This window comes from Rhinolophus sinicus, linkage group LG09 (genome assembly GCF_036562045.2).
Source record: "Rhinolophus sinicus isolate RSC01 linkage group LG09, ASM3656204v1, whole genome shotgun sequence".
Lineage (NCBI taxonomy): Eukaryota > Metazoa > Chordata > Mammalia > Chiroptera > Rhinolophidae > Rhinolophus > Rhinolophus sinicus.
This window is the reverse complement of record NC_133758.1, coordinates 54,037,129-54,062,272: the sequence shown is the minus strand read 5'-3', so window position 1 is coordinate 54,062,272 and position 25,144 is coordinate 54,037,129. Positions and strand designations below refer to the sequence as shown.

Sequence of the window (25,144 nt, the reverse complement as noted above, 5' to 3'; positions counted from 1 at the left end):
TCAATTCCTCCCCTTATGTCTCTGGCAACTTTTGGGCTGCTGCCCCAATGCTGGTGCTCAGAGCTAGTGAATTTGTCAACGAGTGAGTCCATGTATGGGCCCTTTAAGAGGAATGCATGGGACTCCATCAATCCTCCATCTTACCCAGTCACAATGGTTTTCACAGCCAGAAAGTATGGGGACTTCTCTCCCTCTCACTGCAACCTCGGACTGAGGAGCCTGCTATGGGGTTGGGACCCCTCACTACTCCAGTGGTTGTGGTGGTGGTGGGGTTCAACAGCTGAGATATCCCTCCCAATTTCTAACACTCAAACATGAGTGTGGGACAAGCCTGATTCTTGTGTCCACCCCTCCTACGAGTCTCGAGGTGGCTTCATACAGCTGAGGTATGCCCTTAGTTGTAGGACTTGGGTTCATTTAGACTTCAGATGATGGTTATTCTGTAGTTTAGTTGTAATTTTGATGTGGTCATTCATGAGAGGAAGCGAACATAGCGTTTACCTGTTCCACTGTCTTGACCAGAAATCCTGTGAATGCATTTAGTCATAACAAAATTCTCTGAGATGTAGCTATCGTTGTTACCCATTTTACAGACAAGAAAAGTCATGACTAAAAGAAGTAATTTTCCCTGAGTCAACTGGTTAGTGGTAAAAGTCAGAATTAATCCTAAATCTTTGGCGTTGTTGCCTGTGTTGTCCCAAAATGGTTAAGGTGAAATGAGCTGTTGGTATTGTAAAATAAAGGGGTTGTTTATATGTGATTTTTCTGAGAAAAGAAAGGCAATGTTATGGAATAAAGAAGAATTCCCTATATTGGCCAAATCCTGGAGCATTTGTCAGGGTGATATTAGACAGTGAGATGATAGATAGATAGATAGATAGATAGATAGATAGATAGATAGATAGATAAGATAGATAGATAGATATCTCCAGTGTTTGAAAATCAGGTTCGTATTCTCTGGGAGGTAATATTAGTGGAGGTAGGGTGGTAGGGAGGAGTATCTGTGCACTATGTTGAAAAAAGTCTCTATATGAGAAATGTGTGTTTCCAATAATTAAATGGAAAAAAATTTATTTAAGCTTAAGTTATATGCTACCAATAACTGACTTTTCAGTTTCTCAGATCCTTGGTATGTTTATCAAATCCCTAGTTAGATAAACATTGCCATAAGAGTTCTGAAAGTATATGTTCTTTGATAACAATGTCTGTTCTCAAAGATGTCTTTAGGAAATGTGGAAATTTAATGTGATTAGTAGTTTATGTAAATGGAGAATATAGATTTCAGCACACAGCATAAATCTAAGAAAACATAAAAAGGGTTTGTATGTTATCTACTGGTCTAAAGAAATCACACAAAAATTTCCTTCTGAGTTTTTTTTTTTTTAATTGAGCCTTTTAAATATCTCCACATATCTAACTTGTCATATGTTTCTGAAATGGAATAGATAAGACCTAGCTTAAATAGCATACTGAATATTTTATGCTTTATAGTTTGTTCTATTAAAATGTTTAGTTGTCTCCATTAACCACCTTTTTCCTTAATGTTTCTAGGTTATTGAATCTTTGGGAATTATTATTTATAAAGCACTGGACTATGGTTTGAAGGAAAATGAAGAAAGGGAATTAAGCCCTCCCCTGGAGCAACTTATTGATCACATGGCCAACACAATAGAAGCTGATGGTAGCAATGATGAGGGCTATGAGGCAGCAGATGAAGGCCTGGAAGATGAAGAAGATGAAAAGAGAAAAGTCTCAGCTATCCGGTCATATAGAGATGTCATGAAGGTAAAAACAGCAGTTTGCATAATATGTGTGTCTTTCAAAAGTTATTTAACTTAAAAAAAGTGATTGGTGATTCAGCATTTGATAATAGTTCCTAAATTCTAGTTAAAAGTGAAATGATAAGTAACTGAAATACTCTTGATTCTGGGATTTATTTGTTTAGAGCCTCAACATGGCCTTAAAAAAACCACTTCTAGGTATTATATGCCCCTTATTACATATTATACATCATCGGCATGACTGTGTATTATGTCTTCAAGTGACTTCTGCATTTTCCTTTTTATGGAGTAAATAACAACTGTGATCCGCTTATTAATATGAAGATTGTGAATCTGAGCTATCACAGCTGATTATTTTACTTTGTCTTCTTGACCCACCCAGTGGTATTTATAAGTAATAAAACAAGTTCTGTAACTTGAATTGAATTTTTCTCTTTAGTTAAATTTTTCTGTGTACTTGAAAGCCATAATTACTAAATGCAGAGATTAAAATTAAAGCAGATTTGTCAAATTAGTTTTAAAAGAGCATTCTGTTGAGAATTATTTATATATGATGTGTACTAGATTTTGTAAACAGTATTGGCTATGTATCTCTTATTTGCCAACTTTTCGTAAATCATTTCAGAGACAGGAATAGAAAAGAACCATGAAGATAGTACTTTTCAGCTGTACTGCAGTACACCCTGTTTCTTGCTCCTTCTTAAATAATAAATCTCTCAGGCACTCTGGAATGGGAGTATGCAGTTACGATGCTTATGAAATTCAGATATATCCTTCAGTTTTTTTAATAGTCATAATGCTCATTTTAAATCAACAGCATCTACAAGTAAAATACCCTCGTATATACACATATTGAAATTTCACGCATTTATTCATTTCTTTTTTTCTAGATGTTAAGGAATATTTTAAAATATTTACATACATATTCCCCTGCTTAAAGGCCAACTGAAACTTACTGCAGACCACAGGTGACCTACTTGTTCTCTGTGGGCCAATGATAAATAGTGGTATAAAGTGAAGAGCAAAAGGTTTTCTATGAAGAAACAAAACTTACTTGTGCCTCTAAAACTAAGCTAATAGTTTTTTGGTAGTGGCTATGTGTGGGAGGTGAACAGGGGGTTGTGAAGGAGGAATAGAACACCCACCTAACAAGATGTATCAATTAAATTACCCCTGGCACCAATAGAATGATAGCTGTCATAGCCACATTGCTCTCATATACTATAGCTTTGCAGGGGGAGGGCTAGAGATTCATTGGAATCTTAACAATTCTTAATCAATGACATTATATATGTTAACTTATAAACAAAAATTATTGAACACTGTAATTTGAACTGGTAGTTTTTATTTTCTTTTATTATTTTTTAATTTGATCTGTATCTGCCCTCTTACCTATCTTATTGCTATCAAAATATGAAAAATACTTAAAAGAGTGTTAAAAAAGACAAGTTTTATAGAGTGGAGGAAAACTGCAAGGTTATCAATTCCATTCTTAGGAATTTTATTGGACAATATATCTTCAACTCTTATTTTTTGGTTTCTGTGCTAACCCAAATGGATCAGTAAAACTTTCTACATTTATAACAATATATTCTGAATGTTTCTTTTACTTAAAATGAGAAGAAAAATAATTGCTGAGACATTTGACAAACTGAAATTTTAAAATATCATAAAACCCATTTATTCATGGCCATATAGTGACACATATGAGTTTGTGGTTTGGTTAGTGGGTTGAAGTCTCCAACTGATAAATTGAGTCCTGGGTTCAGGTCAAGATGGTGGAGTACATAAATGCTGTGCTTGCTATCTCCCATGACCACCTCAAAATTACAGCTGAACTACAAAACAACCATCACTGGGAATTGCTTGAAGTCGAGCTGAACAGAAGTTCTGTTACTAAGGATATACAGAGGAAGCCACCTCGAGACTGCTAGGAGGGGTAGAGACATGGAACTGGTTTGTCCCACACCAACGTTTGGCAGTTAAAAATCAGGAGGGCTATCTCAGCTGTGGAGGTCCCTCTTGAGGAGCAAGGGGTCCAGCCCCACACCAGGCTCCCCAGCCAAGGGTTCCAGTGCTGGGAAGAGAAGTCCTCTTAACTTGTGAAAACCAGTGGAGATTGTGGCTGATTGAGATAGAGGACTGCTGGAATCCCAGATGTTCCTCTTAAAGGCCCTCACATGGACTTACTCGCTGACAGACACACTCACTCTGACCTCCACCTCTGGGGCAGCAGCTCAGAGGGCACTAGGGATATATGTGCAGGAACTGAATTGTCTGGTTTTAGGGCAAGGGCTGGAGGCGCAGCTTTCTCCTAGACAAAAGGGCTGACAGGAGCCATTGGTCTTTTGATGAGCCCTCCAACCACCCAGCCTGAATTCTAAGGCAGGCGCCATATCTGAGGGGCCATCAACCTAGCTAAAACCTTTTGTTGCCCCGCCCTGGTGATTCCCTTAGACCCCACCCCACCCAACTTGTGGGCCTACCCAAGCCACTTCTAGCGGCTTTTCCATACAAATGTCTGGTTTTGGTTCATGCTATAGACTTTCCTAAAATCTCTAAAAGGTTGTCAAATCCCAAACAAGTAGCATATGGCCTCGGTGTGCCCGGTACTTCTTGCTGTTAGCCCCAAGCCTGGCACTAGTGGCAGCTGGCCTCAATTTGCAGCATAGCCTCTCCCAGGCACCTCCAAGACTAGCACAAGTGGCAACCATCTTCAGACCATTTTTTAGCTCATACCAAGTGACTCCAGGCAGGGCACAAGCAGTGGCTAGACTTGGCCTGCACCAGAGCCCCTTCCAAGAGGCGCCAGAACCAACACACTGATGGCCAGCTTAAGATCATACCAGAACACCATACAGGTACCACCCAAACACCTCCACAAATGACACACCCAAAGGGCAGACTCAGCAGTCACCGGAGTCCTGCTAAAGCGAATCCTGCTCTGTAGGGTCAGCTCCTACACAACAACTCCCCTACTGTACTCACAGCCAGTCTTCACAGCCTATCAGCCTGAGGATCAAGTCTTCCCATTGACTTGTCAACAGCAATCAGTGCTTAACTACAATAGGAGGGCAAACACAACACATGGGACACATCTGGAGCATGCAACTCAGATGGCCAGGAAGACTGTGTCACTGGGTCCCACAGGACACCTACTATATAAGGCCACTCTCCTAAGACCGGGAAACATAGTAGCTCTACCTAATACCTAGAAGCAAACACAAGAAGGCAGGCAAAATGGGGAGATAAAGAAACATTATCTCAAACAAAAGAACAGAACAAAGCTCCAGAAGAATAAACAAAATGGAGACAAGCAATCTACCAGACATAGAATTCAAAGCAGTGGTTATAAAGATTCTCAGTGATCTTCACTATATTCTTTATGGTATACTTTACATCCCTATGACTGTTTTGTAACTACCAATTTATACTTCTTCATGCCGTCCCATTTTTAGCCCATTTCCCAACCCCTCTTCCCTCTGGCATATGTCAGAATGCTCTCTGTATCTATGAGCTTGTTTTTGTTTTGTTCATTTTATCCTGTTTTCTAGATTCCATATATAAGCCAAATCACATTGTATCTGTCTTTCTCTGTCTGACATACTCTACTCGGCACAATACCCTTCAGGTCCATTCATGCTGCCTCAGATGGCAAGAATCCATTCTGTTCTACTGTCGAGTAGTATTCTATTGTATATACAAGGTCGGACAATTAAGTTTGCGAACTCATCCTAGAAAAAGTGCTACATACCTCATTGCTGAATATCACTATGGTCACCTTCGAAGTACTCCCCTTGGGAAGCTATGCACCGATGCCAGCTCCTAGTCTACCCTTCAAAGCAATTTTGGAACTCTTTCTGGAATGGCCATCAGAGCTGTGGTTGTATTACCCTTGATATCCTGAATGTCATCCAAGTGTCTTCCTTTCAATATTTCCTTTATCTTCGGGTAAAGAAAGAAGTCATTGGGGGCTAGATCAGGTGAGTAGGGAGGGTGTTCCAATACAGTTATTTGTTTACTTGCCAAAAACTCCTGCTCTGACAGTGCCGTATGAGCTAGTGCATTGTCGTGATGCAAGAGCGATGACTTGTTGGTGTCAAGTTCAGGTCATTTTCGTCTTTTTCACGCATCCTTTACAACACTTCCAAATAAACTTGGTTAACTGTTTGTTCAGTTGGTACAAATTCATAATGAATAATTCCTCTGATGTCAAAAAAATGTTAGCAACATCGTTGCAACAAGTTCACGAACTTATGTTTCAGACCTCGTATGTACCACTTCCTCTTTATCCATTCATCCACCAGTGGACACCCAGGCTTCCTCCCATCTTGGCTATTGTAAATAATGCTGCAATGACCATATGAATGCAAATGTTCTCTCAGAATAGCATTTTGGGTTTCTTCAGATCAGTACCCAGAAGGGGGATTATTGGGTCCTTTTTTGTCTCTTGCTATGGCCTTTGTTTTAAAATCTCTTTTGTTTGGTATAAGTATTGCTACCCCGCCTTTTTTTTTTCCATTTCCGTTTTCATGAAATATCTTTTTCCATCCATTTATTTCCAGTCTGTGTGTCGTTCAATCTGAAGTGAGTCTCTGATAAGCAGAATATGTAATGTTCTTGTTTTCTTATCCAGCCACCCTCTTTTGATTGGAGTATTTAGTACATTTACATTTAAAGTAATTGTTGATAGATATGTAGTTGTTGCCACTTTATTATTCATATTTTAACACCTGCCCCCCCATCTTAAACAGATCCTTATAACCTGTAACATTCCTGGTAATACGGATTTGGTAGTGGTGAACTCCTTCAGCTTTTTCTTGTCTGGAAAGCTCTTTATTTGTCCTTTGATTCTAAATGATAGCTTCGCTGGGTAGAGTGATTATGGTTGTGGGTCCTGGCTTTTCATCACTTTGAATATTTCGGGCCAGTCCCTTCTGGTCTGTCAAGTTTCTGTTGAGAAATCAGCTGATAGTATTATGGGAGCTTCATTGTTGGTAACTAACTGCTTTTCTCTTGCTGCTTTTAAGATTTTTTCTTTGTGTTTAACCTTTGGCATTTTAATTACAATGTGTCTTTGTGTGGGCCTCTTTGGGTTCATCTTGTTTGGGACTCTGTGCTTCCTGGGCTTGTATATCTATTTCCTTGGCCAGGTTAAAGAAGTTTTCTCTCATTATTTCTTCAAATAGTTTTTCAATTCTTCATTCTTTCTCTTTTTCTGGTACCCTTATGATGCAAATATTGGTACACTTGATGTTGTCCCAGAGGCCCCTAAACTCTCATTTTTGGGGATTCTTTTTCCTTTTGCTATTCTGATTGGGTGTTTTCTGCTACCTTATTTTTTAATTGCTGATTTGATTCTCTGCTTCATTTAATCTACTGTTGATTCCCTCTAATGTATTCACCATATTCGTTATTGTATTCTTTATTTGTTGGTTTTTTTGGGGGGTGGAATGTTGAGGAACAGTGTTTTTTCCAGGATGTCAAGTCGTTTTTCAATCTAGTTGTGGAGGATGCAGCTCAGCTCCAAGTCAAGTCATTGTTTTCAATCTAGTTGTGGAGGGCGCAGCTCACTGGCCCATGTGGGACTCGAACCGGTGACCTTGGTGTTATGAGCACCACACTCCAACCACTAAGCCAACTGGCTGCCCACCAGCTGCTCAGCTCCAAGCTCAAACCATTGCTTCTCACTGGTCTATGTCGGAATTGAACCAGCGACCTTGGTTTTATGAGCGCTGCGCTCTAACCACTGAGACAACTGGCTGCCCACCAGCAGCTCAGCTCCAAGCTCAAGCCGTTGCTTTTCACTGGTCCATGTGGGGATTGAACCAGCGACCTTGGTTTTATGAGCACCATGCTCCAACTACTGAGCAAACCGGCTGCCCACCGATGGCTCAGCTGGAAGCTTAAGCCGTTGCTTCTCATTGGCTCATATGGGAATCGAACCTACGACCTTGGTGGTATGAGCACCGTACTCTAACCACTGATCCAACGAGCTGCCCCCCCCTTTTTAAAATTTTTATTGGGGAATATTGGGGAACAGTGTGTTTTTCCAGGACCCATTAGTCTTTGTCCTTCAATCTAGTTGTGGAGACCGCAGCTCAGCTCTAAGTCCAGTTGCCGTTTTCAATCTTAGTTGCAGGGGGTGCAGCCTACCATCCCATGTGGGAATTGAACAGGCAACCCTGTTGTTAAGAGCCAGCGCTCTAACCAACTGAGCCATCCTGCCACCCCTGTATTGTTTATTTCCTACTGGTTCTTTTTTATGTTTTCTACATTTTTGTTTTCTATCTTTCTGATGGAAGTTCTCCATGAAATCATCCACCATCCTTATAAGCAATGTTTTGAATTCTGTGTCTGGTAGATTGCTTTTCTCTGTTTTGTTTAGTTCTTTTTCTGGAGATTTGTTCTCTTTTGTTTGTGACATGTTTCTTTGTCTCCCCATTTTGGCTACCTCCTTGTGTTTGTTTCTATGTATTCGGTATAGCTACTATGTCTCCTGGTTTTTGTTGAGTGGCCTTATGTAGTAGGTGTCTCCCTGGTCACCAGAGCTGGGTGCTTTTGGTGTCTCCCTTGTGTTGATTGTGTTTGCCCTCTTGTAGTTCAGCCTTGGATACTGTTTGTGTGACAGTGGTAGGGATTGATTGGTTGTGAGGACTGGCCATGACTACAGTGGAGGGGCTGTCCTTACAGAGCAGGGTTCAGTTTAGCAGGGCTCTGGTGCCTGCCCAGTCTGTCCTTTGGGTGCATCATTTTTGGAGGTGGCTGGGTGATGCTCCTGCTTGGTCTGAAGCTTGGTCTGAAGCATGCCAGTCCCAGGTGGCCCCATTCTGCCGAAGCCTGTATCCTGCCTGGGGCCACCTGGCATGAACCACAAACCATTCCTCAGATGGCAACCATCCCCTGGGTCTGGAGGTGCCGAAGGGGCCTAGCCACAAGCTGAGGCCAGCAACCATTAGTACCAGGCCAGGGGCTGCTCAACAAGAGGTACGGGACACACTGAAAGCAGGTGCTGCTTGTTTGGGTTTTGTGAACCTTTGAGAGACTTTAGGAAACTCTGCAGCATGAGCCAAGACAGGCCGTTTATATGGAAAAGTCACTGAAAGTGGCATGGGTATGTCAGCAAGTTGGGTTTGGCAGAGTCTCAGAGAATCACCATGGTAGGGTGGACGAACGGAATTAGCCAGATTGATGGAGCCTCAGATATGGTGGCCACTTGTGTCTGCACACTGGAAGGGGTGAGCACCCAACAAGGAAACTGGATTCTTCCAGCACTTCCTTCTGAAAGAATGCTGCCTCTCCAGCCCTCATCCTGAGACCAAATAGTTCAATTCGTTCCTGTGTGGCCTGGCACCTTTAGAGCTGCTGCCCCAGTGCTGGAGCTCAGGGCAAGTGAGTCCATCAGTGAGAAAGGTCTGTCCTTGGGCCCTTTAAGTAGAATGCCTGGGCTCTAGCTGCCCTCTTCCTCACCCAGTCACAATCTCCACTGGTTTTCATAGCCAGAAGTTATGGCCATTTTTCTCCCTGGTACTTGCACCCTGGGCTTGGGAACCTGGTGTTGGGCTGGGACCCCTCGCTCCTCCCTGGGGTGGGGTGTGACCTCCTCAGCTGATTTCCCTCCCAATTTTTAATAGTCACAAGTAGGTGTGGGATCATCCCACTTTGCATCTCGGCCCCACCTACCAGTCTTGAGGTGGCTTCTTCTGTATGTCCTTAGTTGTAGGACTTTGGTTAAGCTGGAATTCAGGCTATTCTCAATGATAGTTGTTCTGTAGTTTAGTTGTAATTTTGATGTGGTCATGCAAGGAAGGAAACATAGTGCTTAACTATTCCGCCATCTTGACTGGAAATTTCCTGTGATTCTTATTCTTACGTAAAGTGAAAATAATATCCGCCTGATTGAGTTTTTTGTGCAGATTGACATAATCAATATAAAGTACCTAGTATTGTATTTCTCATAAATGAAATTTAATACCCTTTACTATATGCCAGGCATTTTTCTAGTTCCTATGGATATAGCAGTAAACAACATACAAATAGTTCCTATCTTTATGGCTGTTAATTATAATGGAGGGAAACAGAATATAAAGATGTAAAGCTTAAACACACATACAGTTTTCTTTCTCACTCATTCCAGGTCTTTTTGTCTCTCAGATCAATCAGAATAAATTGGAGGCACAAATTTATGTCAGAGATAAAATATGTTTTTCCCTTAAATTAAGAACATAACACCTAAAATGTTTTTCTTTTATTTAAGTATTTTTGAGAAACACATGTAACTAAGTGGAGGCTTTCAGAAATATTCAGAAAAGATCATTCTTGGCTGGGTGAAAAGGTGAAGGGAGTAAGAGCTCCTGTCAATAAATTAGTAGTTACAAAAATTGTCATGGGGATGTAAAGTACAGCATAAGGAATATAGTCAATAATACTGTAATAACTGTGTATGGTGCTAGATGGGTACTAAGTTTAGTACCAGGATGATCACTTTATAAATTATATAAATAACTAACACTATATTTTACTTCTGAAAGTAATATAAAATAATAAAAAAGGAAAAGATCGTTCTTAAAAATGTTCATATTTATAATTATATCCTGGAAAAGATTCATTCAATTAGCATTAGTCAAAAAGTAAAGAGTTTGCAGACATGAAGTAAGCAGTGGTAATGATGGACAGTAAAATGTGCAGGAAAGGAAGATTGAAAAGACAAGGTTTAGAATGATGGAACAGTAGGATGAGAGATAGCAGTCAGAAAGGAAGAGTAAAAGAAGTGATATAGGATTTTAAAAAGTGAGAAAAGACCCGGTCTTATATAATATATTATAAGACCGGGTCTTATATAATATATTATATATTATAATAAAAGACCGGGTCTTATATAATAGCAAAATAATACCGGGTCGTATATTAATTTTTGCTCCAAAAGACGAATTAGAGCTGATTGTCCGGCTAGATCTTATTTTCAGGGAAACATGGTGGGTTGCTGAGAAGAACTTACCTAGGGTTAAGTGAACTCGCATTAGATAAATATTATGGATCAATATTATAGGACCAAACTAGCCCATGCACTACCTTTGTACAAATTAGAAATAAAGTTTTTTTCCTTCAAGATACTTTAATTCCACTTTTAAGAAAATTGTTGTAATAAATATAAGTTTGCAATGTCTGTGATGTGGAGGGTGTCCTCCTAGATGTAGTACCCTCACGAACGATCTGAATGTATGGGAGTGGTGGTCCAACATGTATACATGGGATGGTTGGAGAGTACAAAGAGGGGCACTGACCTCAGCCTGGTAGATGTTTGTTCTTTTAAACAATCCAACCCCCCTAATAATCAGGGAATGCAAATAAAGCAAAACCATTTGCAACTCTCTTGAAAGCAAGAATTCACTTCTGTTGAAATTTTAAATTATGGTAAATTTTTCACTCAGTGTTGATAGCTGCAATGTAAATTTATATAGCCTTTATATAAAATAAATTTACAGTATATTAAAAAGTCTAAAACTATTCACTGTTTATAATAGCAGAAGTCTAGAAATATCCCAGATGTCTATTAATAGAGAAATGGTTGCATTAACTATTTTACAACCAATCAGTGGAGTACTATTAGGTTGGTGCAAAAGTAATTGCAATTTAAAAGGTTAAAAATAATTGCAAAAGCCACAATTACTTTTGCACCAACCTAATAGATAGCTATCAAAGGATTGAGGAAAGATCTCCAGAGTATAGTGTTTACTTGAAAAAACAAGATATAGAAAAGTGTACATAGTGTAACAGTATTTATCTAAGGAAAGGTGTGGATAAAAATATATATTGGAAGTATTTGCTTATATTTCAAAGAGGAAACATAAACCAAATGTAAGGAAAAAAGTTCGCTATAGGTAGAGAAAATGAGCAGAGTAGAAATGAGGACAGGTATTAAAACTAACCTTTGAATATACTTGATTCTATAGATTTGATTTAGAAACTATATAAATATTTTACATAATTATAAAACAAAATTGAATATAGAAACATAATCGCCCCTAAATCCAAAGAAAATTGACCATAATTATTATTACTTTGGAGATATAATCACGTACAAAGACCTAGAAAGCAATAACCACATAGTTGCAATGAGCTCAGCTATTACTAGATTATGCTCTCTGAATACCACTCCCCACTAAAAGATTTCCAGGATTCCTTAGAGAAATGTTTAATTCCATATCTAGGAAGGAAATGTGTAAAATAACTTGGAATATTTTGTCATACCCAAAGCCAATAAACTATCTAAGATTACTAAACTGTATAAAAAGGACTCAAAAGCCAACTAGAAGAGGCTTCCATTGGTCAAAAATGGAAGAGTTTGATCATCTATAAGAATAATAGCTGTGATGGATTAAAGCACACCAAATGTTCTGAATTCCACAAACAAGCAAGTGATAATTAATAAAACTCTTACTGGTCACCTTTAGAAGTTGCTGGGGAACCAACTAATTGTTTTGAGAATTGGCAAATAAGCAGAAAGAATATTTATTCTGCCTTTTCCATATGAACAACAGCTCAGGGTAATCAAATAGTTTTTGACCAATTTATCTTTATAAAAGTATTCCAGCTAATATGTGAAAAGGGAATGATAACGATTAGAAATGGTAATCTTCTAATTCCAAAGATATACTCGCACTAATCATTGTGGCATCATAAAAGACCAACAGACTTCATGTGCCTCTTGATGGAAGTATGCAACACCACCTACAAAGTATTTTTGCCAAAAATAAAAAAAAGTCAAACTTCAGTCTGATCAAGCTTCTAGTCTAACTAATCTAATTACCAATTTACAGGAAATCCAGGAGACATAGAAACATTTTAAATAACACCATAGGCATACAATCAGCAAAATATAAATTATGGGAGACTCTGTAGGACAAATTGTAATTTCTTCAACAAATAAATTATAAATTTAAAAAAAGGAAAGGGAGGTAGGGATTAAAAGAGACTTGATACATAACAAGCAATTGCAGTATGTGGACCTTACGTGGATCTTGATTAAAAGAAATAAATCATAAAACTGTGTGTATATTTGAGATAATCAGGAAAATTTGACCTCTAATTCCATAGTTGATGATATTAAGAATTAGTTACAATTTTAAATAGAACAGTTATATTGTAATTATATACTTTTTTAAAAAAAGAACTCATATTTTACAGACATATCTTTAAATATTTACGTATGATATTCAGATATTTGGGATTCGCTATATAATAATCTTGGCGGGTGGGGCTTGAGTGGGTGAGGATATAGATAAAGCAAGATTCGCCATGAGTTGATAATTGTAAAGATAGGTTATGCATTCATTATACTATTTCACCTAGTTTTGTATATGTTTGAAATTTTTTCATATAAAAGAATCAAAATATAAAAATATCCAGAGTAGGGCCGGCTGGTGGCTCAGGCGGTTGGAGCTCTGTGCTCCTAACTCCGAAGGCTGCCGGTTCGATTACCACATGGGCCAGTGGGCTCTCAACCACAAAGTTGCCGGTTCGATTCCTCGACTCCTACAAGGGATGGTCGGCTGCGCCCCCTGCAACTAATAACAGCAACAGGACCTGGAGCTGAGCTGCGCCCTCCACGGCTGGGATTGAAAGGGCAGCAACTTGACTTGGAAAGAGTCCTGGAAGTACACACTGTTCCCCAATAAAGTCCTGTTCCCCTCCCCCAATAAAATCTTTAAAAAAAAAATATCCAGAGTAATTGTTTGTCATAGTAATACCTACTACTGTTAGAAATATTTTAGAGATAAAATTTTAAATTGAGATATAATTGATATATATTAATTTCAGGTGTACAACATAATGATTCAATATATGTATATATTGTGAAATGATCACCACAATAAATCTAGTTAACATTCATCAAGACACATAGTTACAATCTTTTTGTGTATGTGAGAACTTTTAAGATCTACTCTTCTACAACTTGCAAATACACAACACAGTATTATTAACTATAGTTACCAGGCTATACATTACATCCCCAGAATTTATTTATTTTATAATTGGCATTTTGTACCTTTCAACCACTTTCACCCATTTTGCCCACCCTTACCCCTGCCTCTGCCAACCACCAATCTGTTCTTTGTACAAAGAGATAATTTTTTTAAGGATTTATATTAAAATATAGCAAACATACAATATTGTATTAGTTTCAGGTGTATATCATAGTTATTGAACAGTACCCCCCTGGCACTGTACATAGTTGTTACCATATTATTGATTATATTCCCTGTGCTAAAGAAGTGATCACCATAAGTCCAGAAACCATCTGAAACTGTTCCACGCTATCACAATATTACTATTTTTCCTGTGCTATATGTCGCATCCCCAAGACAGATTTGTTTTGTACCTAGAACTTTGAACCTCTTATTCTCCTTTATCTCCCCCACCCTTGCTTTTTTCAATTACAGGTGACATTCAATATTATTTTATATTAATTTTAGGTGTACATCATAGTGGTTAGACATTAATATAATTTAAGAAGTGAACCTCCTGACTAGTACCCACCTGGCACTATACATAGTTATTACCATATTATTGAGTATATTCCCTATGCTTTTCTTTACATCCTCATGACTGTTTTTTAACTACCAGTTCGTATTTCTTTTTCTTTTTTTTTTAATTTTAATTTTATTAAATTTATTGGGGTGACAATTGTTAGTAAAATTACATAGATTTCAGGTGTACAATTCTGTATTACATCATCTATAAATCCCATTGTGTGTTCATCACCCAGAGTCAGTTCTCCTTCCATCACCATATATTCGATCCCCCTTACCCTCATCTCCCACCCCCCACCCACCGCCCCCCTTACCCTCTGGTAACCACTAAACTATTGTCTGTGTCTATGAGTTTCTGTTTCTCATTTGTTTGTCTTGTTCTTTTGTTGTTTTTGGTTTATATACTACATATCAGTGAAATCACATGGTTCTCCGCTTTTTCTATCTGACTTGTTTCGCTCAGCATTACTCTCTCAAGATCCATCCATGTTGTCACAAATGTTCCTATATCATCTTTTCTTACTGCCGAATAGTATTCCATTGTGTATATATACCACAACTTCTTTATCCATTCATCTATCGAAGGACATTTTGGTTGTTTCCATGTCTTGGCCACCGTAAACAAAGCTGCAATGAACATTGGAGCACACGTGTCTTTATCTCTAAATGTTTTCAGATTTTTTGGGTAGATACCCAGGAGAGGGATTGCTGGGTCATATGGCAATTCTATTCGTAATTCTTTGAGGAACCTCCACACTGCCTTCCATAACGGCTGCACCAGTCTGCATTCCCACCAACAGTGTATGAGGGTTCCTTTCTCTCCACAGCCTCTCCAACATTTGTTATTATTTGTCTTGTTGATGATAGCCATTCTGACTGGGGTGAGGTGATATCTCATTGTGGTTTTGATTTGCATTTCTCTGATGATTAGTGATGTTGAGCATTTTTTCATATGTCTATTTGCCATTTGTATGTCCTCTTTGGAGAAATGTCTCTTCAAGTCCTCTGCCCATTTTTCAATTGGGTTGTTTGTTTTTTGTTGTTGAGTTGCATGAGTTCCTTGTATATTCTGGATACTAGCCCCTTATCGGAGGCACTGTTTGCAAAAATCTTCTCCCATTCAGTTGGTGGCCTCTTTATTTTGTCAATGGTTTCTTTTGCTGTGCAGAAGCTTTTAAGTTTCATATAGTCCCATTCGTTTATTTTAGCTTTTACTTCCATTGCCTTTGGAGTCAAGTTCATAAAATGCTCTTTGAACCCAAGGTCCATAAGTTTAGTACCTATGTTTTCTTCTATGCAGTTTATTGTGTCAGGTCTTATGCTTAAGTCTTTGATCCATTTTGAATTAACTTTGGTACATGGTGACAAATAGCAGTCCAGTTTCATTCTTTTGCACGTGGCTATCCAATTCTCCCAGCACCATTTATTGAAGAGGCTGTCTTTGCTCCATTGTATGTTTTTAGCTTCTTTGTCAAAAATTATCTGTCCATATTTATGTGGTTTTATTTCTGGGTTCTCAATTCTATTCCATTGGTCTATGTGTCTGTTTTTCTGCCAATACCATGCTGTTTTGATTATTGTAGCCCTGTAGTACAAGCCAAAGTCAGGAAGTGTGATACCTCCATTATTGTTCTTTTTCCTTAAGATTGCTTTGGCTATTCGGGGTCTTTTGTGGTTCCAAACAAATCTGATGATTTTTGTTCTATTTCTTTAAAATATGCCATTGGGATTTTGATGGGGATTGCATTGAATCTGTATATTGCTTTGGGTAATATGGCCATTTTAACTATGTTGATTCTTCCAATCCATGAGCACGGAATGTCTTTCCATTTCTTTGTGTCTTCTTCAATTTCTTTCAAAATGTCTTATAGTTTTCAGCATATAGGTCTTTCACATCCTTGGTTAAGTTTATTCCTAGGTATTTTATTCTTTTTGCTGCAATTGCAAAAGGAATTGTTTTTTGTATTTCTTTTTCTGAGATTTCATTGTTAGTATATAGGAAGGCAATGGACTTTTGTGCGTTGATTTTGTAGCCGGCAACTTTACTGTATTCGTTGATTGTTTCTAATAGCTTTTTGGTGGAGTCTGTAGGGTTTTCTACATATAGCATCATGTCATCTGCAGAGTGACAATTTAACTTCTTCATTCCCAATTTGGATGCCTTTTATTTCTTTCTCTTGCCTGATTGCTCTGGCAAGGACTTCCAACACTATGTTGAAAAGCAGAGGTGATAGGGGACATCCCTGTCATGTTCCTGAACGTAGAGCAAAGGGCTTCAGTTTTTCTCCATTAATTATGAGATTAGCAGAGGGCTTGTCATATATGGCCTTTATTATGTTAAGGTATTTTCCTTCTATACCCATTTTATTAAGTGTTTTAATCATAAATGGATGTTGTATCTTGTCAAATGCTTTTTCTGCATCAATTGATATAATCATATGATTTTTGTCCTTTATTTTGTTTATGTGATGTATCACATTGATGGATTTGCGGATGGTGAACCATCCTTGTGCCCCGGGGATGAAACCCACTTGGTCGTGATGAATAATCATTTTAATGCATTGTTGTATTCGATTTGCTAGAATTTTATTTAGGATTTTTGCATCGGAATTCATCAGAGATGTTGGTCTGTAGTTTTCTTTTTGTGCTGTCCTTACCAGGTTTTGGTATCAGGGTAATGTTGGCCTCATAAAATGAGTTAGGGAGTACTGTCTCTTCTTCAATTTTTGGAAGAGTTTGTGCAGAATTGGTATTAGATCCTCTTTGAAGGTTTGGTAGAATTCACTAGTGAAGCCATCTGGTCCCGGACTTTTGCTTTTGGGAAGGTTTTGGATGACTGATTCAATTTCGTTACTGGTGATCGGTCTGTTTAGATTTTCCAGTTCTTCATGGTTCAGCCTTGGAAGGCTATATGTTTCTAAGAACTTGTCCATTTCTTCTAGGTTGTTGAATTTGGTGGCATATAGTCCTTCATAGTATTCTTGGATGATCCTTTGTATTTCTGTGGTGTCCGTGATAACTTCCCCTTTTACGTTTCTGATTTTGTTAATCAGTGTCTTCTCTCTTTTTATCTTAGTAAGTCTAGCCAAGGTTTGTGAATTTTGTTAATCTTTTCAAAGAACCAGCTCTTTGTCATATTAATTTTTTCTATTGTCTTTTTGTTCTCTCTTTCATTTAGTTCTGCTCTAATTTTTGTTATTTCCTTTCTTCTGCTGACCTTGGGTTTTACTTGTTCTTCTTTTTCTAGTTCTTTAAGGTGTAACATGAGGTTATTTATTTGGGAGTTTTCTTGTTTCTTGAGATAGGCCTGTAGGTGATTTCAGTCGGTAGTGGTCCTCTTCGTGTTGCCTGTCTGCTGTGCAGGGAGTCCTTTGTGGAGTTTTTGTTGTTCGATTCTTTGTAAATTCCAGGGGAGCTTTACAGAGGCTCACCTCACGCCGCCATTTTTCTGGAAGTCCCCAGTTCGTATTTCTTAATCCCTTCACCTTTTTCAGCCTATGTCACCACTCTCCTCCCATCTATTACCCAGATAGATCTAGTACCCATCTGACACCATACATAGTTATTACAATATTATTGACCATATTCCTTATGCTGTACCCTACATCCCCATGACTACTGTGTAACAACCAATTTGTATTTCTTAATCCCTTCCCATTTTTTACCCACCACCAACCCACCTCCCATCTGGCAACCATCAAAATGTTCTCTGTATCTATGAGTTTGTTTCTGTTTCATTTGTTTATTTTGTTCTTTAGATTCCACTTGTAAGTGAAATCATATAACATTTGTCTTTTACTGTCTGACTTACCACTACATTCAGCACAATATCCTGTACGTCCATCCATGGTGTCACAGATGGCAAGATTTCATTCTTTTTTACAGCTGAGTAATATTCGATTGTATATACTATGTACCACTCTTTATTCATCCATTGATGGACACCCAGGCTGCCTCCATATCTTGGCCATTGTAAACAATGCTGCAATGAACATATGGATCGGCACGTCCCCTCGAAGTAGTGTTTTGGGTTTCTTCAGATAAATACTCAGAAGTGGGATTACTAGGTTCTTCTTTGTCTCTTGTTTAGTCTTTGATTTAAAGTCTGTTTTGTCTGGTATAATTATTGTTACCCTAGCTTTTTGCTTGTTTGTTTGTTTCCATTTCCATGAAATATCTTTTTCCATCCCTTTACTTTCAGTCTGTGTGTGTCTTTCAATCTGAAGTGAGTCTCCTGTAGGCAGTATATGTAAGGGTCTTGTTTTCTTATCCATTCAACCCCGTATCTTTTAATTGGTGCATTTAATCCATTTACATTGAAAGTAATTGTTCATAGGTATGTAGTTATTGCCATTTTATTCTTTTTTTTTCCTTTTTGTCTTAAGGCAGTCCCTCTAAAATTCCTTGTAATACTCATTTGGTGATGAACTCCTTTAGTTTTTTCTTGTCTGGGAAGCTCTATATCTGTTCTTCAACTCTAAACGATAGCTTTGCTGTGTAGAGTAATCTTGGTTGTAGGTTCTTGCTGTTCATTACTGAGTATTTCCTGCCAATCCTAAAGAGATAATTTTTTTAAAATAAATTTTTAAAAAATTCTTATTGGGGAATATTGGGGAACAGTGTGTTTTCCCAGGACTCATCAGCTTCAAGTCAAGTCTTTGTTTTCAATCTAGTTGTGGAGGGTGCAGCTCACTGGCTCATGTGGGAATCGAACCGGGGACCTTAGTGTTATGAGCACTGTGCTCTCACCAACTGAGCCAACAGGCTGCCCTAAAGAGATAATTTTTAAAAGAAGAAAATGTTACATAGATACATGAAGATGTGTGTTGCATCATTATTTATACTAGTCTAAAACAAAATTAATGACTCAGGAAGAAATGGTGTATCAACTAGATGGACAATATATAGACTGTGAAATGATAGTTGTGTGGTATGTAACAATATAAGAAATTTTTATTTTCATAAGTGGAAAAAAGACTACAAAATTCTGTATATACTGGTATATGGATAAAGAAACTGGTGGTTTAAATAATATGTTAATGGTATGATTCAGGGTGAGCCATTTGGCTTCAGAAATTCTGTTCCTCTCATTGTTTAGCATTTGTATAATAAAAGATTTTAAAATTTTAATATGGCTGTATTAAGTATGTTATTGCCCATGAATAGTTTTATAAGTTAGGTGTTCAATCTTAATTCATACTCTCAAACAAAATCTGGCATGTTTATGTAAATATAAGGGTATAGTTTACAAATAATCAGCCCTGCTTATTAAAAACTAGCAGGTTTTTAGTTTGCCATGTAGTGTCAGAATTTGCGTGCTGTTTTGAAAACTTTTTGGGAAAAAAATTAAGGAAAGAATAATAATGTAGTATGTGATTTAAAAGTAGAAAGAAGCTTAAAGAAGCTTTATGTATTATACCATACTAGATTTGTCCAGGGCAGGGTTGTATTCATTTTCAAAATGCACATGTGTTACAAACAGCTAATATGGGATAAATCTATTATTTTCATTGATGTACAAATTTGGCCTCAGTTTAATGGAATATATTCAGGGAAAACCAAAATGTTTGTTTGAGGTTGTCTTTTATTGAATTAAGATCTCTGGTAACATAGGTTAGTTGGGTGACTGTCATTTATCAGTCAAATTATAGTGATTTCCAAAGAAATAAACTGCAATTCTCAGTAGTCCAGAATGTTGTGTTCTCTGTGTTTTGATATTAGCTGGGAATGTGCTAATTTTCTTACTAATTTAGGCAAACATTTAATAATTTATCTTGACTAACTATATGATGCTGAATTTAGTGAAGATGACCTTTGTGCAGTTTTTTCTTTTTTAAGTTACTAATGTCTTACGATAAATAAATGATTACACTCAATTGGCAAAACATTTTAATTAATTATAACAGTTTAAAATAATATTTTACCTAGGTTTTTGCAAATAAAGTTTTAAGCTTTGTGAACTGAATATTTTTTACATTTAAATTTCAGCAGCTGAGAATAAATTATGGGGAAATATTGGAATTTAATATTATAAACAAACAACTGTGATGTGACAAATTCTAAATATCTCAAAATATGTAATTTTGATTATGCCTATTTCTCTTCTGTGGTGATAGAATTTATACACATCGCAATATGTGTCTCTAAACAAACGGTAACTTGGATTGCTAAATGCTGTTTAATTTAAACAAAACTGTATTCTCAGTTGTGCCAAAGTTTTGAGACGAACTTTATGGTCTCTTACTGTGTAGTATTTTGACACTAATTGGGGTAAAAGGCTAATGGGTAATAGAATTTCTGAGTTATTGGCATGCATCTTTGATTTGATATTGAATAAAGATTTTTCTCCTAATTGGAGCATTGCTTCAAAATACAGATTCTAACTTATTTGACAAAAAAAGGTGAAAATGTTTCAAAATGTTAAAAAGTATTGTAGGCTTTTTTTCTAATCACATCTATCTAGACAAGTTTTGCTGATAATTTTATGTTTTGATGAAAATATATAACAAGGTCCTATGTGTTTAATAAAATTTCTCCAATTTTACTTGGATTCTAGCAATATTATTAATGATTCTGTATAGGAAATCCAGATAGTAGAGATTGATTTTTAGTTGATTTTTAGGGTTCCAAGAGTCAGGATTGAAACTTTGAGTGGAGAACTGGAAAATATGTAAAAACAAAAACAACACAAATTTGAGAACCAAAACATAAAATAGCTGAAGTAAAAGTTTAGTGAATGGGTTTAATAGAGTAGGCAGAACTGAAGAGAGAATGAGTTAAGTGGAATGTCATCAGTAGTAAATACTCAGAATGAAGCACAGACACAAAAAGAATTAAAAGTACAGAATATAAGGTAAGATAGAAAGGTGGTACATGTAATTAAAGTTCTAAAAGCAGACCAAAGAGACAAATGGAAGGAATATTTGAAGAAATGCTGTCTTCAGAATTTTCCAAAACTATGGAAAACACTATTTCATAGATTCAGGAAGCCACATAAACCAAGAGCAAGATAAGTAAAATGAAAAAGCACCTATTTTCATTATAGTCAAATTGCTGAAAACCACAAACATAAAATCTAAAATTAGCCGGAAGAAAAATTGGACTGCACCTGACTTCGCAACAGAAACAATGGAAGCTAAAACACCAGAAAGGAATCATATTTTCAAAGTTTACTAGAATAGAATCTAAAATTCCTTACCTAGTGAAATATCTTTCAAGATTAAAGGTAAAGTAGATCTTTTCTCTTCTTCTTCTTCTTCTTTTTTTTCTTAAGTAGATCTTTTTTCTAACAAAAGCAAGAGTGACCTAGAATGGGAGTTGGACAATCATCAGACTATGGGTGGCATTTCAAGCTGTTAGGGTGGACAAGATCAGCTAAAATGAGTAGAGAAAAACCCAGATATTGAAAACTGAACCCTAAAAACAGCAATATTTTAGTTTAACTCTAAAATTTATTCATAGAATAAGGGAAGGTAGTTTAAGTAGATTACATAGCCTAGTCTTTTCTTTTAGAAATACACTGAAACCCAGCAATGTTAAATAAATTGTTCAAGGTCATATAACTTCATGTTGATATTTATGAGACAGTAACTGCTCCTCTGTGTTCCTGTACCTTCATAGTGTGTCCCTTTTCTTATAACTGTAAAAAATGATTTTGTTTCATACTTAACTGTATTCCGTGCTCTATGCTTAAGCACTTTCAGAGCATTATTTTCTTTAATATAAAAGTAATATACATTCATTGTAAAGTAGAGTGCATAAAAACTTGGGCTCTAGAGTTAGATTGTCTGGATTTAATTTCAGTTCAACTGGCTAGCTGTATGACCATGGGTAAATTACTTACCTAAATGTTCTAAATCTCAGTTTCCTAATTTCTAAATTGGGTTGTGCTAAGGATTAAATGTGATGATGCACATAAACACAAAGAACAAAATAAATATTAAGCAATTCATTGACACTGAAATAACCACTGGGATTAGTTCTCCAATGTCTCAATGGAGATTTTGTGGAATTATGTTCTTTGTTAGTTTTTTCAAACATGAAATTGTGATAAAAAATACATAATATAAACTGTACCATTTTAATAATTTTAAAGTGTACAATTTAGTGTCATTAAGTACACTCATAATATAATATCGTCCTCTCTTACCACTGTTTCATTCTGGAGCTTTTCCATTACCCCAAGTGGAAACCCCCTACCCATTACTTCCCATCATTTCTCCTTCAGCCCCTGACAACCACTAATCAGCTTCCTGTCTCTTGATTTGTGTATTCTTGGTACTTCATATAAATGGAATTGTACAATATGTGACCTTTTGCATCTTTTTTTTCACTTAGCAGAATACGTTTAAGGTTCATCCATGTTGTAGCGTGTGTCACTACTTTATTCCTCTTTATGGCTGAATAAGATTCCATTGACTACATATACCACATTTTGTTTATTCATCAGTTTAGGACATTTGAGATGTCCCTGCCTTTTGGCTATTGTGATTAGTGCTGGTATGAACATTTGTGTACAGTTTTTGCTTGAACACTTACTTTAATTCTTTTGGATATATACCTAGGAGTGGAATTGCTGAATTACATGTTAATTCTATGTTTAAGTTTTTGAGGAACCACTGAACTGTTTTTTCATAGTGCTGTATCATTTTACGAGGTGTGATAAAAAATATACGGTGGATGTTTAAATTAAAAAAAATTGTTACAATAAAAGACACATTGCCATTAATCCCCTTCAGAATACTTCCCCTCGCTTCGAACACATCATTCTTGCCACTTTCTGAAGCAGTTCTGAAAGTCCTCTTTCATGAGTGTCTTTAGTGTCATAGTGTCTTTAGCACTGTCATGGCTGCCTCAATGTCCTGAATCCTTTTGACTTTGGGGAAGAGCCAGAAGTCACACGGTGCCAGATCCGGTAAATAAGATGGATGAGAACATACTGTAATGTTTTTATTTGACAGGAATTGTCCTATACCAGAAGTGATATGTTGTGACATGGAATGTTGTCATGTTAGAGGATGATTTACGGCACACTTTAAGACACACCTTCTCTTAAATGTAGCTCACATCCAACTGACTGCACCAAACAAGTTGAAACTTGTCACACATTGTTACTAAGGTTTGACCTGCCCCTTCCCATATAGAAGATCCCTGCCTTTCCGTTGGATGGCACTCGGCAGCAGCATTCACCATATTTTTTTATCACACCTTGTACATTCTCACCAGCAATACATGAGAGTTCCTGTTTCTCCATGTTCTCGCCGACACTTATTTTCCATTTTCTATTTGTTTTTTTAAAATAACCATCCTAGTGGGTATGAGTGGTATCTCATTGTAGTTTTTAGTTTGCATTTCCCTAGCGACCAATAACGACCAATGATCTTTTTATGTGCTTTTTGGTCATTTGAATACCTTCTTTGGAAAAAATGTCTATTCAAGTCAGTTTTTAAATTGGGTTGTTTTTGTTGAGTTTAAGAGTTCTCAAGCTGAAGTTGAATAATAGTGAATGTCAACTATAATTAAATACATAAATATACAGTCACGGTATGTGGAGTACAGCAGAAGGAATATAGTCAATGGTATAGTAACAGCTATATACGATGTCTGAGGGGTAGTAGATTTTGGGGTTATCACTTTGTGAGGGGTGTAAAAGTCTATTACATTGCTTTGTACACCTGAAACTAATAAAAAAAAAGAAAGAAAAAAGAAGAAAAAGAAAGTTCTTTATATATTCTGCATACTAGATCCTTATCATATATATGATTTGCAAATATTTTCTCCCATTGTCTTTTCATTCTCTTGATAGTGTTCTTTGATGTACAAAAATTAATTTTGATGAAGTTTAATTTATTCATTTATTTCTTGTTGTTGCTTGTGCTTGTGGTGTGTCACATCTAAAAAACCATTACCAAATTTCTGACCATGAAAGTTCACCCCTATGTTTTCTTCTGAAAGGTCTATAGTTTGGGCTCTTACATTTACGTCTCTGATCCATTTTTTTTTTTTTTTTTTTATGGTATATGTTTTCTTTTTCTTTTTTTTTTAAACCAACCTGTTTTGGTTTGTTTGTTTGTTTATTTTTTACTCTCTGGTCCATTTTGAGTTACTATTTATATATACGTTGCAAGATAGGGGTACGTACAACTTCGTTTTTTTGCATGTGGATATCATTTTCCCAACACCATTGTTGAAGAGACTATTCTTTCAAACCTCTTAATGGTCTGGGCACTTTTGTCAAAAATCAATCAACCATAAATGTATGGGTTTATTTTTGGACTCTTAAGTTCTATTCCATTGATCTGTATGTCTGTTCCTATGCCAGTACTCCACTGTTTTGATTACTGTAATTTGTAGTAAGTTTTGAAATTTGGAAGTATGAGTCTTCCAGCTTTGTTCTTTTCAAGATTGTCCTGGCTTTTTGGGGCCCCCTGCAATTCAATGTGTATTTTAGAATTAGCTTTTCCATTTCTTCAAAAAGGCTATTGGGATTTAGTTAGGTATTGCAGTCAATCTTTTTGATTGAATTTGTGATTACTTTGTGTAGTATAGCCATCTTAACAATATTAAGTCTTCTAACACATGAATACAAGATGTTGTTCCATTTATTTAGGTCTTTAATTTCAGCAATGTTTTATAGTTTTCAGTGTGTAAATCTTACACCTCCTTGGGTATATTTATTTTATTTTTTTGGTACTGTCATGAATGAAGTTGTCTTTGTTTTTTAATTTAATTTTCTGATTGTTCATTGGTATTGTATAGAAATACAACTTTTTTTGTGTTGATCATGTATCCTACAACTTCGCTAAAATTACTTATTAGCTCTAACGGTTT

General features: G+C 36.7%; 1 protein-coding gene across 5 annotated transcripts in view; it reads left to right on the top strand.

Annotated features, from left to right (window-relative positions):
- Positions 1–25,144, top strand: part of SPIRE1 (spire type actin nucleation factor 1) — a 246,510-nt gene that overhangs the window by 96,623 nt on the left and 124,743 nt on the right. For all 5 annotated transcript variants that reach the window (XM_074340400.1, XM_074340396.1, XM_074340397.1 and 2 more), the window contains exon 3: positions 1,552–1,785. In XM_074340400.1, coding sequence (XP_074196501.1) covers positions 1,657–1,785 — 129 coding nt within the window. In that variant the 5' untranslated portion in view covers positions 1,552–1,656. The remainder of the gene's footprint in view (positions 1–1,551; positions 1,786–25,144) is intronic.